Consider the following 17110-nt stretch of genomic DNA (forward strand, 5'->3'; position numbering starts at 1 on the left):
GTTGCACCCCATGTTTTCTCCCCTGCCTTTTCACCAGCTCTGCTCAGCCCGAATGGGGCTTTTCTCTTTCTTGTGCCATCAGTAATTTGGGTAAACACATTTTCCCATTGCAACAAGATTTACAACAGTGGGTAGAACAAAGAGCCCCTGTCCAGTACCTCTGTCACCTGTTTAATTACATCAATATTTTCACACAGATTCAGGAAAATGTTGCCCAGAAAGTGCAAACAAACCCGGCAGTTACTCCAGAAATTGTTTCTACTTAATGCAACTTTGAAGAGAATCAAAGTGGGAATGTTTTAAATACAAGTATCTACTTTATTAAAATAATACCAAAATATACATTTCACATTCCACTCCCAGGATATGAATACAATGACACGCTATATTTAACATCTTTACATGAAAGAATCTTATCCTTTCAAGATATCACTCTTGAAATGGGAATGGTGCGCTGATACTTTCTTCCTTTGAAGAACCCTACACCACTGTCGTCAGACGAATCACAGGCGGTGATGAGTCAGTGTACAGGAGCGAGATAGGACACCCGACTGAGTGGTGCCGCAACAACAATCTCTCGCTCAACATCAGTAAAAACAAAGAGCTGATTGTTGACTTCAGGAAGGGGAAGGAGGGTGAACCTGCGCCAGTCTACACTGGGGGAATCGGTGGTGGAGAGAGTCAGCAGCTTTAAATTCCTGGGCGTTAACATATCAGACGACCTGTTCTGGGCCCAGCACATAAATGCAATCATAAGGAAGGTGCACCAGCATCTTCACTTTCTTAGGAGGTTCAGCTTGTCACCGAACACTAACAAACTTCTACAGGATTTACAAGTATGTTGCCTGGGATGCGGAGCATGCCTTATGAAAGCAGGTTGAGGGAACTCGGCCTTTTCACCTTGGAGAGACGGAGGATGAGGGGGGACCTGATTGCGGTGTATAAGATGATGAGAGGTATTGATAGGGTAGATAGTCAGAGGCTTTTCCCCAGGGCTGAATTTGTGGCCACAAGAGGACATAGGTTTAAGGTGTTGGGGACTAGGTATAGAGGAGATGTCAGGGGTAAGTTTTTTACTCAGAGAGTGGTGAATGCGGGGAATGGGCTGCCGGCAACGGTGGTGGAGGCTGATACGATAGGGTCTTTCAAGAGACTGTTGGATAGGTACATGGAGCTGAGTAAAATAGAGGGCTATGGGTAAGCCTAGTAATTTCTAGGGTAGGGACATGTTCGGCGCAGCTTTGTGGGCTGAAGGGCTTGAATTGTGCTGTAGGTTTTCTATGTTCTATGTTCTAGTTGTACTGTTGAAGGTATCCTGACAGGTTGCATCATGGTCTGGGACGGCAATTCAAATACGCAGGAACGTAAGAAGCTGCAGAGAGTAGTGGACTCAGCCCAATACATCACGGGCACATCCCTCCCCACCATCGGGAGTATCTACAGGAGGCGCTGCCTCAAGAAGGCAACATCCATCATCAAAGATCCCCACCATCCGGGCCGTGCCATCTTCTCACAGCTCCCGTCGGGCAGGAGGTACAGAAGCCTGAAGTCCCACACCACCAGGTTCAGGAACAGCTACTTCCCTTCAACCATTCAGTTCTTGGACCAGCTGGCACAACCCTAATCACTGCAGTTTAGCAACACTATGACCACTTTGATCACTGCACTAAAATGGACTTTTTGTTGTTCTAATTATATTCTTTCTGGTAAAAATTATGATAAATTTATGTTTAATGTATGTTTTTCTTGTGAATGCTGCTTATCTGATGCTCTGTGCCTGTGATGCTGCTGCAAGTAAGTTTTTCATTACACCTGTGCACACATGGACTTGTGCATCTGACAGTAAACTCAACTTTGACTTTGACCTATCTGGGCTGCTTTCAGGAGAGTGGCACAATCTGATCTGCTCCCAGGACATCCCCTACAGAAGGAGATTTGGAAAGGACAACAGCAACCCGACCACAATTCAGGTGTCACGCACCTGCCTCCTCCTTCCAAAGCCATGAAGCAAGTCACCGTCTTTATTTGACAATTATCTCCATTAAGTTTTGACAAACACTGACCACACACCTGATTTAAGATTATTGGTCTATGGAGGGGTGGTGAATTATGCCTCTCCTTAAAGCTTGGGTTGGCTGAATTAGTGCTGATCAGATGACACAGTGGTATTGCAGGTCATGACACTGTCTCATAGTTCCTGTCAGCCAGGTTCGAACCTGACCGCTGCTGCTGTGTCTGTGGAGTTTGCACGTTCTCCCTGTGACCGCATGGGTTTCCCCCGGGTGTTCCGGCTTCCTCCCACATCCCAAAGACGTGCAGATTGGTAAGTTAATTGGCTGCTGTAAATTGCCCCTGGTGTGTGGGTGAGAGGTAGGAAGTTCAGGAGGTTAATGGGTATGTGCGAGAGAACAGGTTACAGGGAAATGCAGACACAAGAGACTGCAGACGCTGGGATCTGGAGCAAAAAATGAGTTGCTGGAGGAACTCAGTGGGTCAGGCTGTGTCTGTGGAGGGAAATGGACAGTCAATGTTTTGTGTTGAGATCCTTCCAGATGAAGGGTCTTGACCTGAAACGTCAGCTGTCCGTTTTCCTCCACAGGTTACAGGGAAAGGTGGGGGAATAGGACTGTGGTGAGAGCTGGTATAGACCTGATGGGCTGATTGGCCTCCTTCTCTGTGAGAAATATTATATGAAAGTAAACCATTAAATTTCAGAACTGGAAGGATACACAACTTAGGGGTGGGAATAGGTCACTCAATCCATCAGGCCTGCCCGATCTGTCAATGGTCTGAACAGAATATTTAACAATTATCAACAAACACCAGGCAAAAGGGATGGACAATCTGACCTTACTGCTCATTTGCATGAGTGATCCCTTCTTAATGAGCTGGAAGTTCTCACTCAATAGACAATGTTGTTCCTGGGACCCAGAGGAGACAATCTTTCAGCATCACGCTGAGCTCCCCACCCTGATAGGAGCCATTCAAGGAGTCAGAACTGAGAGACAACTACTCTGGAGTGCCAGCAGTACTCAGCAGGGAAACGTTAGATCATTTCCTTGGCTGAATAGTTGCGGGCTGTCAATGATCTTAAATCTCATTTGTTTGTAGATGACATTTCAAGAAAATCATACCTCAGCTAAACAATAAAAAGCCTGTCAGAAGTCTCAACTATTGTAAATAAGAAAATAATGAGCTGAAGATCAGGGAATTTATTTTTCAGTGACATATACTCCAGTGCACCAGTCCCTTGCTGAAACTCTAATGCCTGGTAAAACTTTTCTGTATACATTTGAGCTAAAACGGGTTTGCTAAATTCATTATAATATCTACAGAAAAGTAAACAATAACACCGAATGGCCAACGGTGATTGGGAAGTGGAATTACTAACTGTCAAGCCAGTTCTGCCAGTTATTTCACCTCTGCAACCCATTTATTTGCTCATCCTGAAAGGACTTTCCAAACCCCCTCGTCAACAGGGGCCCCATTCGGAGGGTCTCTCCTGAGAGGACACACAGCACCCATGGTAATCTGAGTCTTCCTGCTGGATTTGTCTCCTTCCCTTCCTTCACCCTAATGAAATGTCAGACATCTGTCCACTCCTTCCCCTGTGACAACCAACTGCTTCCTCAGGGAACTGCAAACACAAACAGGTGCAGCATAGCTGAGGTCCTCGGCTGTCGTATCCCCAAGCTTTCTGCTTGCCCACCCCTCCAAAAAAGATTTTCTGGCCCCCACCAGCCAACACATTAAGGAGAAATGGCATTCTTGTCCAGTATTAAAACAGGAACACCATCAAAGCTTTTACACGGTAGAAGCACAGTAATTATCTTACGCCACAACCAACTGTGAGAAAGGTTGTGTAAGATTCGTCCTCTGCTGACATTTAAGAAGTTACATGCATAAATACCACAAACGATTTACAGAATAAAGAATAAAATCGTGTTGTTCCACTATACTGGGCTGATGTTGATGAGGAAGCTGACAGAATGTGTTCAGTAATTATCACCATTTGTCACTGAATCCTGGAATGGGAGCCAATAGATTTCTGGTGACTTCTTGCACTGTCCAGAAACGGGTCATGAAGCAAAACTAAATTTATGGCAACAATCCAACACTCAAATCACCAACTACAAACCTGCCATTCAGTCCGAAAAATGACCACCACTTCCGAACGTCCCCACTGATGTTTCCTCAGGGTACAGTGAAGCAGAGTGATATTGCAACCTTGAGGAATGGTTGCCTGGAGCACGTCCTCCAGTGAAGAGTTTGATGGCGAAGAGCTGTATGTGAAATGTGAGGTGAAGGGAGAACCTTGCAGAGCAGGAAAGCGTTGTCGTCTGTTGGGCCGAATGTTGTAAGTTCGATAGAAGGCAGCCTTAGAGAAGAATGCAACTGGACCGTCAGAGGGTCTGCCTCAGTGTTGATCCTCTGAGCATGTTGTGTCAGGGCAGAAGGCCTTATTTATTGCTCACACTCCAGCACCGTGTGGAGTGTCTGAGGGGCTTTGCCTGCTCGGTCGAAAGCTCGAGTTCTCCCCGGCGAGCCTCAGCCTAGGCATGATGCCGCCGGTTCCTGCTCTTCTTCATCTCCTGCACGTGCTTCCACTTCCCGACGCCCTTGTTCCTCTGCCGCCTCTTCTCACGGTGCCACAGCTGCTCGCAGTAGTCATCCACGGTGAAACTGGCACTGCTCAACAGCTGGACGTAATCCTTGTACCTCAGCCGCGACTCGGTGACAAAGTCCCTGCTCTTGGCCTCCTCCTCCACAGCCTTCTGGGCACTCTCCATCTGCTCGTTCTCGATGACCTTCAGGTCCAGCCTGACGATGGTGTGGGAGAATGATTGCTCTTCGGCTCTGCAGAGGTAAAGTCCAGCATCCTTCCTGTCCAGGCTTCGGATCAGGAGGCCGTGCTCAGTTTTGACGATCCGTTCATCAGTTTTTATCTGAGGGACAAAAATTAAATAAATGAGATATCAGTGGGAGGAGGCCACTTGGCCCTTCAATCCTCTGCTAGCTCTACCTAAAGGTCAGCTCTTCCAACACCTCAGTGAAAGAGACAAGTTGGTAACTAACAAATACAACAGTAATACACACACAGGAGACGGCAGATGCTGGAGTCTGGAGCAACACACAATCTGCTGGAGGAACTCAGCGGGTCAGGTGCCATCTGTGGAGGGAAATGGACGGTCAATGTTTCCATTTGAGACCATTTATCTGAACCTGGGTTCTTTTTGAAAGTGGGAAAGAGTGTGGGACCTTGACCCCTTGACAGAAAGTCATGGAGACAGGTCTAAACCAGCACAACAATTCCAGGGTGAAACTTCAGTGCAGTGCCAAGGATGGGAGCACCGTGGGAGGGGCAGTCCTGAGGGAGGGTCACACTGTGGGAGGGGTGGTTCTGAGGGAAGGTCACCTCTGTGGGGGGGCAGTACTGAGGGAGGGTCACAGTGTGGGAGGGGTGGTTCTGAGGGAAGGTCACCTCTGCGGGGGGGCAGTATTGAGGGAGGGTCAGACTGTGGGAGGGGCATTACTGAGGGAGAGTCACTGTGGGGGGGGTGGTACTGAGGGACGGCTGGACATTTTCCAAGGAGCTGTTTTGAGGATGTCCTGCATTGTCAGAGGGGGAGTACTGACAGGGCCACACCATGGGAGGAGCAGCACTGATGGGGCAGTGCCAAGGGTTCACTGGACTGTGGGAGCCAGTTCATGGGGCTTTATTGATTTTATATATGGTGCCACAGAAATACAAGCTTGTTCATTTTGTTTCTGCTGAAACATTGCCCCATTCCCAATTCATGATATTAACTCCATCATTGGAGAGCACATCCCATCACACCAGTGTGTGATAATTCACCAACCACCCATTTCTGTGACGTGACATTATTTATACACATCCTCACATAATGAACATATTTTCAATTGAAGAGCAAAAAGTGGCAGATTCTGAAAATCTGAAATAAATGTTGGAAAAACTCAGCAGGTCGGGCAGCATCTGTGACAGAGAAACAGAGGCAACATTTCAGGTCGATGACCTTTCATCACATTTTCACTTGAAGCTAACCAACATCGACCAAGATCAGATAACCAAGATCCCTTACTCTGAGGGAGAAGAGGAACAATGATTTTTTTTAAGATCAATAGGCAGTGTTTTAACTTGCCTTATCCCACAGAAATTCTGCAGCATGACCATTATTCCAGCAGGTATAAGCTGGAAGGAATGCCGACGAGATTTATGAGGATGTTGCCAGGACTCGAGGGACCGAGTTATTGAGTGAGGTTGAGCAGGTTGGGACTTTATTCATTGGAGCATAAGAGAATGAGGGGTTTGTTATAGAGGTGTATAAAATCATGAGGGGCATAGATCGGGTGAATGCACACTGTCTTTTCCCCAGGGTTGGGAAATCAAGAACTCGAGGGCACAGGTTTAAGGTGAGAGGGGAGAGATTTAATAGGAACCTGAGGGGCAACTTTTTCACCCAGAGGGTGGTCAGTATATGGAATGAGTTGCCAGAGGAAGTGGTTGAGGCAGGTACATTAACAACATTTAAAAGGCACTTGGACAGGTACATGGATAGGAAAGGTTTAGAGGGATATGGGCCAAATGCGGGCAAATGGGACTGGCTCAGATGGGAATCTTGGTCGGCACGGACCAGTTGGGCCGAAGGGCCTGTTTCCATACAGTATGACTCGATGATTTTAAAGCATATCTTCATCTTTTCCCTGGTTTTCAATTATGTTTCCTCCGAATTTTCCGGTCTTGCCACAAGTCAATTATTGAAATAACTAATTAGAAACACACATCGATTCAAAAGTCTTCATTTACATTTCCCAGGGATAGCGTCATTAATATTGAAGTAATCATACACTTGGGATTTATCTGAGGCAGCAAAGATATGTACAGAGAATCAATACACATTAATCAAATGCTTAAAGAAAATCTGCGGCAAGCGGGCTTTGTGTATCTGACAGAGCAAATTCTGAACCCATTCTAATGGTTATAAATATTTGTTCAGTGGAATTTAATTAGTTTTGTAATGAAAAATAATTGTTTAAAATGTGCATTGAGTTTTCTTTATTTTGATGCATGTATTTAAATATCAATGTTTGCCCTTGCAGTAATGTATTTCTGAACAATGATCAGATTTTGCAACCTCACTCCACCTGCCCTTGTTGGGTTTCGAAGCTCTGTGAAAGGACCTGACAGGATCGACAGTGCAGATGGAGAGGGGGTGTTTTCCTTGGTGGGGTTATCGCGACCTGGGAGGTAGGTTTTCGGAATAAGAGGTGCACCCACTTTGCATAGAGCTGGGCGGGAATTCCTTCATTCAGAGAGCGGTGAATGTTTGGAATTTTCTCACAGAGCTGTGGAGACGGTCACTGAAGGGTGTGACAGACAAAATTTTGGCCAGAGCAGGGGAGTCGAGGGTTATGGAAAACAGGCAAGAAGGTACGTATTGGGCAAAGGTTGATCTTACTGAACGGCAGACCAGGATCAGGTGCCGAGGAACCAACTCCTGCTCCTGTCTCTCATGTTCTTATATTAAGCTTTACCTTATGGAGGTGCATAAAATGATGAGGGGCACAGACAGGGTGAATGTACGCAGTGTTTTTCCCAGGGAAAGGGAACAAGGGACCATAGGTTTAAGGTGAGAAGGGAAAGATTTAAAGGGGGCCTGAGGGGCAACTTCTTCATATAGAGGGTTGTGCGTATGTGGAACGAGCTGCCAGAGGAAGTGGTTGAGGCAGGTACAATAACAACATTTAAAAGACGTTTGGACAGGTACACGGATAGGAAACGTTCAGAGGGGTATGGACGCAAACGCAGGCAAATGGGACTGACTTTGGTGGGCACCTTGGTCGGCATGGACAAGTTGGGCCGAAGGGCCTGTCTCCGTGCTGTAATACTCTGTGACTCTAAGTAGTCAGTAGAGTTATATCAACCAGGTTAGTGCACAGCTGTAGCACAGTGGTTACCGTGAAGTGATCCATCAACAGCAATGATGTCATTTTCTGCTCTCCTTCAGTCCCTTCCCTGGTGACGACTCCCAGCTCCAACCTCCCCACTGCCCTGGGCGATGAGCGGCCCTGATCTCTGACAACTGCCCCACTCCTGCCACTCACAGGCCTGGGGGCAGCAACTACATGGAAAAGGCTGGATCTCCCCAGCCAGACTTACTGTCACTCCCCTGACCAGTCCAGGAGACAACCGTCTTCAGGAGTTACCAGGAGGGAGGGCTGTGGTGGGACTGCGCGAGGGAGAAGGGGCATTTCACTGTGAGAAGAGCGACCAATCTGACCACCAGCTGGAGAGCGGGGACTCTGAAAAAAATCTCTGAATTTTTCACGGTTCTCCTAGATTTGATGATTTCAGAATAAAAATTAAAAAATATGAAGCAGTGTTCTCCTGACTTACACAACCCAGATTTTGCACATGTGGGATACAATAATCAGTATGTTCCCCCTTCAGGGTCTGAAGCTGAGCCTTGGCAACAGTAGCTCACACCAGTCAAACCTCAAGTCACATGATTGCACAGTGAATTTGTACAAGGCAAATACTACAGAGCAACGGCATCAGGTCAGGTCAATGTCTAACGCCCCTCTCCTTTGGCCTGTTTAGAGAGTTCTGACATTACAAATTAATCATCATGTCATTCCCCTTTCCACGGCTAAAACAATTCAGCTGTGCGGTGTGAACACTGTGGCATCAAAGCATACTTCACGCCCACTATCTGTATCTGAAGGACTTAATGGACAGTCCGGTTAACAGAAGCTGACAGACCAGCAAACACTTACATAATCAATGGCTGGTGCTCAAACAGACAATGTCTATAACAGTTACCACACCAAGTTCCCCAAATTCCACCAATGGTTGGTCCTTAGCTTTAGGACCTCGCTTATCACTTGGTGCTCATTCAAGATGCAATTAGCTAGAAGGTCAAAGCATATAAAGTGCATCAGATACAGATATACAACAGAATAACTCTGGGTCACAGTGTGTGGAGTGACATATCCGCACATGAGTCCCTGAGCACCAGAGGAGAAAGGACTTGGCGTTTTACTGAGACATTTGTGACCTCATAGTGTACAAAGTATTGGTAGTCAATGAAATACTTTCTCCAAGTGCAGTCACTGAGGGGAATGTGTCAACTAAGTGATGCACTGAAAGCTCCCTCAGGGAAAGAACTGATAACGAACAGATAGGGTAGTGATTATGTTGCTGGACTAACAGACAGAGTTCTGATCCAGAGACATAAGTTCGAATCCCACCATAGTCACTGGGAATTTAAATTCAAGAAATTAAATAAATTTGAAATAAAAGAAGAAGCCAATCTCAGGAACGATGACTGTGAACCTATCAGACTGTCACAGAAATCATGTGGTTCTCGATCTTTCAGGGGAGGAAATCTGCTGTTGTTTATGTGACTCCCAACCCACCAATGTAGGTGCCCCTGAACTGCCTACGCAGCTCAGGGGCAGGCGGGGATGAACAATAAACACTGCCATTGATGGTGATGCCCAGATCTGTGGAAAGAATAAATCAAACAAAAGGCTTGCACCTTTCTGCTCCTGGGAGCTTGCAGTGGCAAGATTGTCGGGGAGAGAACTCATCGCCCAGATACCCAGGAAAACTTGCCCCACTGTCCTCTGAAGTAGTGCCTTGGGATCTCTTACATCCATCCACGGAGCAGGAGAAGGCACCATCCTCACTACCATACTGGAACATCGGCCTACACAGCTCTGCTTAGGTTTCGGAAAACAATTAAAACTGCAGATAGAACATGGAACACAGAACAGTACAGCACAGAACAGGCCCTTTGGTCCACAATGTTGTGCCGACATAGTTATTCCCTCCTACTTACAGAATGCCCATATCCCTCTATTTTCCTCTCATTCATGTGCCCATCCAAGCTCCTCTTAAAAGCCCCCAGTGAATTTGCCTCCAACACCCTATCTGGCAACGCATTCCAGGCATCCACCATTCTCAGTAAAAAAACATACCCCTCGCATTTGTTCTGAACATAGCCCCTCTCACCTTAAATGCATGCCCTCTGGTATTGGATCGCTCAATAATGGGAAAAAGATATTGCTTGTCCACCCTATCCATGCCCCTCATTATTTTATACACTTCCAACAGATCACCCCTTGGCCTCCACTGCTCCAGAGAAAAGAGCTCAAGTTTGTCCAGCCTCTCCTGATAGCACATGCCCTCTAATCCAGGCAGCTTCCTAGTAAACCTCCTGGGCACCCTCTCTAAAGCCTCAACGTCCTTCCTATAGTGAGGTGACCAGAATTGCACGCAATACTCTAAATGGGGCCTAACCAGAGTTCTATAGAGATGCATCATAAACTCTTGTCTCCTGTACTCAATACCTCGATTAATGAAAGCAAGCATTCCATAAGCCTTCTTAACCACCGTCTACCTATGTAGCCACTTTCAATGAGTCATGGACTTGCACTCCAAGATCTCTCTGCTCTTCAACACAGTTAAGGGTCTTGCCCTTAAAAGTGTACTCTCTCTTGACATTAGTCCCACCAAGATGCAACACCTCACATTTATCCGGCTTAAACTTCACCTGCCATTTCTCTGCCCACTTCTGCAGCTGATCTATATCACGCAGTATCTGTTGCCAGTCTTCTGCACTATTCACAACTCTGCCAATCTTGGTATCATCTGCAAATTTACTAACCCATCCTTGCTGGAATCTGAATCACAAACAGAAATGCTGGAAGAACTCAGACAGTCAAGCAGCATCTGTGGAAGGAGAAACCAATGTAGCTTTCTGATTTGTGATGAATTCAGAATCTTTTGATTCAGTACAGGTGATTGGTGCCAACTTACAGAGGTTTGTGTAAGAACTTTAACTGCAGGCTGTGTGCTAACATTTTGCCTGGTACTTCTGGTATGCAGCTAGTTTGTAGGCTTGTCACTTTTTCCAGCTTATCTAACCCTTTTTGCAATGTGGGAAGCAGGATCACCAGCCCTGTGGTTCGGTGGGAAGGACTCTTGGCTCTGAGTCAGAATGTTAAGGGCTCAAGTCCCCTCCAGAGTCTGAAGCACAAATGCCCACTTCTCCTGCAGTACCAAGGGAGTGCTGCATTGTTGCAGGGGCCACCTTTCAGATCAGGTGTTGAACCCAAGACCAACTTCCCTCTCTCCTGTCCATAAAGCAGTGTTACTCTGAAGAAAAGCCAGGACATTTTCTATAATGCCTGACCAATGTTTATCTGTCAATTGGACTCAGATGATCTGATCACAGCTACACTGTTTATGGAGGAGACAGACCACAGGAACAGTTAACGCAGTCAGTGCTTGTGGGAATTCATTCCTCACTTCCTCCTCCTCATCTTTTCTCAGCTGCATCAATCAGCAGGACCTTCGGCTCCTTTCTCCCTCATCTGCTTATTCGGCACCCATACCGTCTCCTCTACCACACAGTGGCGTCAGCTTCCACACCCCCACAGCTCCCAAGGCAGGGACATCTCTTGTGATGATGACAGCCTGCATTCTGCCCTTCTCACGGGGAGACTTGCTCCACATACATTCTGTCCAAACCCTTCATCTCTTTGACTTTTGTTAGGTTCAACCTTCCTTTTTCAGAGAAAATAGACCTAGTCCATCCACCTGTTCCTGCTTGCACACACTCACGTTTCTGGGATCATCCTTGTTAACCTTCCCTGTACTCTCTCCAGTGGCTTCAAGTTCTCGTATAATGTGCCAATCAGAACTCTATGCAGCACCCAAGACTGATCCAACAAGTTTTGATACAGGTCTGACATAACTTCTCTGCTTTTCAATTCTATCCCTTCAGAAATAATCCCAAATGCTTAGTTTGATTTTTTGCTTGGCCTTTTTAAATTGTGGTGCCCCTGTTAGTGAGCATGGGATCTAGCTGTGCGCAGATTGGCTGCTGTGTTTCCCAATGCTGGCTCCAGCTCAAACTTTGTAAAGTACCATGTAATGTCCTGAAATCAATAAGAAGTGTTCTAGAAATGCAAGCCTTCTGTGACCTTTATTTGTGAATAGTCACATTGTCCATTCTCATGGGCAAACCAAATGCATTTTAGTGTTTAAAATGCCTGGGAAAATAAACGACAAGCAGTAAGCACCCAAAGAGGGTAGGTTCTGTTAGCTGGAGACACAAGAGATTGGAGCAACACACACACAAAATGCTGGAGGAACTCAGCAGGTCACTGAGTCCAGATGAAGGGTCTTGACCTGAAGTATCGACTGTTTATTTCCCTCCATGGATGCTGCCTGACCCGTTGAGTTCCTCCAGCATTTTGTGTGTGTTGCTTGGAGGTTCAACCAGCTACAGACATTGGATCACTGAAACATTTCTATCCTCAGCTCAGACACAGGAACACTCTGCCCAACTCAAGGCAAGCAAGCACCATCTCCTTCCTGATGGTTTGACCAGCACAGGAATAAATATTGTTCTTTGAAGCATTATCCAATAACCCCGGCCTCAGCAACTGGACTCTGCAGAATTTGCCAATGTGAACAGCCCCCAGAGCAACAGCTGAGGTCTGCTAAAACGATGTCTTTCAGACACCCATCAGAGGGGAAAATAAAACACTGCAATTGCTTTCTCTTGTGGCAAAGGAGAGAGTGGATGTTTGCTCTGAGTGTCACAAAGTATTGAGAGGTCCCAGTGGTGAAACTGAAGGAAGGTAAACAGATGGCAGGGAGCAGAAAGCTGAAGGTTCATTCCTGTGAACACTGAAAGCTTAAAATATCATCCTCCCCAGGGCAATGCAAAGTATCAAGGTTGTAATTAAGCAGTGCTGCTGTGTGCAGGACATCACTCCACACTGCAAACAGCTGAAAACGAGGCATCCGAGAACATAGCTGTTAGTTTTATACCCACTGGGGAACTCTGGTTCCTCTGAGGGGGCAGTTGACCCGCTGACAGGTTTCGATTTACAAAAGATCCTGTCCATTCCCAGGAGGTCACTGGCTGGGAAACAGAATTCAAACCGCAGACCCAAAGGTGAAGGCCACAGAATAACCCGCTAAGTCAATTGGTTCCAGTGACGGTCTCCAGTTTTCCTTCCTCCCTCACTTCCGTCTGGGAGCCGTAATGAGTCCCACAGGCCACATTATCGTCTGACATAATCATCGACATGAGCTCCTTTCTAATGTCACAACGTTTACAATGGAAGTGCAAATATTTAGACCATTCAAAGGAATTCAACCAGGGCAGGTCTTCAAAATAGGAAGAGGAACAACATTTTATTCTGTTGTAAGTTATCTCTGTTACGTTTCATGAGAAACAGATTTGCATTTCTATCTTGCGGCTCAGGAGCTCACAATGTCTCCAAGTGCTTTACAGGGAATGAAGGGATTTTGAAGGGCAGTCATTATTGTGACAGCTAATTTATGCACAGCAGGATCCCACAGACAGCAATTTGATGATGACCTGATTTTGCAGTGTTGATTAAACAATAAATATTGGTCTTGGCTCTGGGATTAATTCCCAATATAGGCTACAGGATCTTCCAGAGAAAGCAGCCAGAACTTTAACACCTCACCTCAAAGACTGTACTGACAGTTCAGCACTCCCTCACTACTGCAGTTGTATACCAGCCTAGAAGTTTCTATTCAGTATCTACAATAAGATGCCCACTCACAACCCTCTGATACAGAGGTGAGAGAGAGTTACCCACCCCGGCATGGCTGGCACACACGTATCCCAGGAACTGTGTTTCTTGAAGTGAGTAGAGCCAGTTTTGGGCAAGGGAACCATTTTCTATTTTGTGTCTCCTGGTTAAATATCAGATTGAGACAGAACAGAGAATCTATGTCCTAAAGTGTCCATTTCCCAAGCTAGCTCTACCATTAATGCTATAAGCTCCACTCTGGACAAATGGTTTAATGAAATCAGTTCAGATTTCTCCTGTGAGTATTACCTGGATAACTACCGGAGCAAAACACTGAATCCTATTCATCTAACCTGAATGAAGCTCATGTTTTTGGGGAGATCAGGTGTTGTTCTGACCAACTATAAACCCACAGAACTATAGCTTGGACCCACATTTTACTCTGTTGATTGTATACATGGATTAACCGACCTGCACAACCCTCACCCTACCTCAGCAATGGAACACAATGGACCACCTCTTGTACAACCATGGACTTGTCCTTGATTGTGTCTTTGTTTTGTTTTGCACTAAGGTCCTGCATTTGCACAGATGTTTTCCACTGTATGGTATAATTTTATATATAATTAATGAATAACTGATATTCCGGTGTTGTCTGTACCTACATGCTTGTGACACTGCTGTTTTTCATTGTACCTGTTGTACCTCATCGTACTTGTGGACATAACAATAAAATTGACTTGACCAGTATAACTCTACTCCTTGTATTGTGTGGGGAGGAATTTCAACTGGCTAAATTAATGAATATTAATCCTTTCAAAAAGCAAAATATCTGCAGATGCTGAAGATCTGAAATAAGAACAGAAAATGTTGGAAACACTCAACAGGTCCGGGAGCATCTGTGGAGAGAGAAACAGTTAACATTTCTGATCAAAGACAGATCATCTAAAAGATCATTGACCTGAAGCTGCTTGACCTGCTGAGTATCTCCAGCACTTTTTCTTTTGATTTTAATTTCAATCCTTTCACTTTTTTTGCTAATAGATTCCCCCTGTCCTAGGCATCTTTTCCAGCCCAAGATCTATACTAGAATACTTCTGATCAACTCTCCATCCCTAGTATTAAGCAGTCCCCCACTGCAGCTTCACCTTCAGCTGCCTGAGTCCTGGAATCCCTCCCAAACCCTCACACCTCTCCATAGAATCCAGTTCTTACGCAAACGTTACTTAATGACACATCATCTTCCTGTGTCAGTCTCTGCACAAGGTGGCATCTCCTCCCTGTATGGAGCTGATTGAGGAGCGGGCCAGTCTAGAGGAATGTTGCAGCTGAGTCACTCCACCCTGTCGCAGCAAGATGCCGTTGCCTTTATGACCATTCCCTCTGCACTGTCTTACTGGTTCGATACTGACATAAGTCGTTTATTGTCATGTGTACGTCCATGTGTGCACAGGTGCAATGAAAAATTTACTTGCGGCAGCATCACAGGCACATGGCATCAGATAAGAAGCATTCACAAGAAAAACATAAATTAAATACAAATTTTACAAGAAAGAACACAATTAGAACAAAAAAAAAACAAAGTCTATTTTAGTGCAAAATGATCTAAGTGGTCCCAGTGCTGCCATACTGAGGTAGTGATTAGGGGTGTGCAGGTTGGTTCAAGAATCGAATGGTTGAAGGGAAGTAACTGTTCCTGAACCTGGTGGTGTGGGACTTCAGGCTTCTGTACCTCCTGCCCAATGGGAGCTGTGAGAAGACAGCATGGCCTGGATGGTGGGGATCTTTGATGTGGCTTTTTTGAGGCAGCTTAATATACTGTATGCCTTTGATAAATAAAATACCACCACATGATTCATTTCCTGTGATGTCATTTGGAGATTACGGACATATTGCTGATCAATAATTTTGAATTCTGCCTGCTTTCTTTTGATCAAAGTGGCTAACGATATGAAAAGTCTGTGATTAAAAACATATTCCACAACCTCAGACTCCTTGATGCAAATAAAGTTTCTTAAACAAAGGTTGAATGATTGTGTCTGAAATGGTGAAATATGTTCAGTACGATCACAAAAACTTCATAACCTTGAGCACCACGTTGCCCGAGGATACGATTTATGGTTAAATGTCCAGACATTCATTAAATTGTTTATCTGCACCAGATTCTCATTTAACCTCTGAGAGGCTCGGACTCAGTCATATGATATTTAGTTTCACTACAACTTTCCATGCAGCAAGTTGTATCTACACTAACTGTCACAACTAACAGAAGAAGAAAACAGAATGTGGCTTTAAAAGATGATCAAACATGGATGAGTAGTCCTGATGTAACACCAGCTCCATCCACCAATTCTCATACATGAGATCAGAAGGTAACGTGAAAGCATTGAGTACGAAGAGGCCTGAAGAATTGCTGGGAGCCTCTGCTCCAACCCTCTCAGATTTAGGGGGAGTCACCAGATCAGAGAGCCCACTGGATACAATCTATGGACATCCATCTCTACCCAGAACATTCCCCAACCTTCATTCACCCCTTCCCACCAACTCAACCAATTTCTTGTTCCCAATCCATCCTGTTTTCTGGAGATTATTTCAATGGGAAATAATCCAGAAGATGAAGGCCTAGATCAGGATCACATTCGCAGGGTGAGGGATCGACCATCAGCTGAATGAAATTTCACGATGAAGGCCAGTGAATCTTTGGAATTCTCCCTGTGGATACTGCCAAGGGCCAGGTTTGGAATTCTAGCACAGCCTGTCTTCCTCCCTTCAAATCGGACTTTTGACCAGCTCCCTTGACATCACTTCCCAATGACTGTTACATTTAAATTGAAAATTCTCCCACTGGGTGTCCTGGGGTGTGTTATGATGTCGAAGGTTCTGTGTACGTGCAGGGTGTTTTGATTAAGAGGTTAAGCTGGATCATTCATCATTTATAACTGCCCCACATCCACACCCTGAAGCTCCCGTACACCTGCCTGCATGTCCCATTTCCTCCGTCCCAGGCTCCCCGCCCGTCTTCCTTTCTCTGTGCATGTTCAGCTTTTTACCTGCTCTGACCCTACACTTTGAGGCTCTATCCCCAAACCCTCCCACCTCATCACCTTCCTTTCACCTGACAGGCTTCACAGTGGCACTGGGTAGGGGTCAGTTAACGTTACAGAGCAAATGTTACTGGAAATCTGAAATTACAACAGGAAGTGTGGAAACATTCAGCAAGTCAGGCAGGGTTTGTGGAGACAAACACAGAAATACTGTTTCTACTGGATGGCCTTTCATCAGAGTAGGTGAAGTCACTTCACTTCTCCATCCACTCCCACTCTGACCCTTCTGCCTTTGGTTCTTGCATACTTCCAATGAAGCCCAACATAACCTCCAGGGACATCACCTCACCTCCTGACTGGAGCATATTATCATCCTCAAGACCCAGCACAGAATTCACCTCTCCAGTGTGGGACAGTACACGTCAGTTCCAATGAAAGGTCATCAGCTTGAAACATTAACT

At 45.6% G+C, this 17110-nt stretch overlaps 1 protein-coding gene across 4 annotated transcripts in view; it reads right to left on the reverse strand.

The window, feature by feature from the left end:
• Positions 1-379: 379 nt before the first annotated feature.
• The window catches only part of sema3d (sema domain, immunoglobulin domain (Ig), short basic domain, secreted, (semaphorin) 3D), a 272045-nt gene continuing 255314 nt past the window's right edge, over positions 380-17110 (reverse strand). For all 4 annotated transcript variants that reach the window (XM_052033599.1, XM_052033596.1, XM_052033597.1 and 1 more), the window contains exon 18: positions 380-4946. In XM_052033599.1, coding sequence (XP_051889559.1) covers positions 4554-4946 — 393 coding nt within the window. In that variant the 3' untranslated portion in view covers positions 380-4553. The remainder of the gene's footprint in view (positions 4947-17110) is intronic.

This window comes from Pristis pectinata, chromosome 19 (genome assembly GCF_009764475.1).
Source record: "Pristis pectinata isolate sPriPec2 chromosome 19, sPriPec2.1.pri, whole genome shotgun sequence".
NCBI lineage: Eukaryota > Metazoa > Chordata > Chondrichthyes > Rhinopristiformes > Pristidae > Pristis > Pristis pectinata.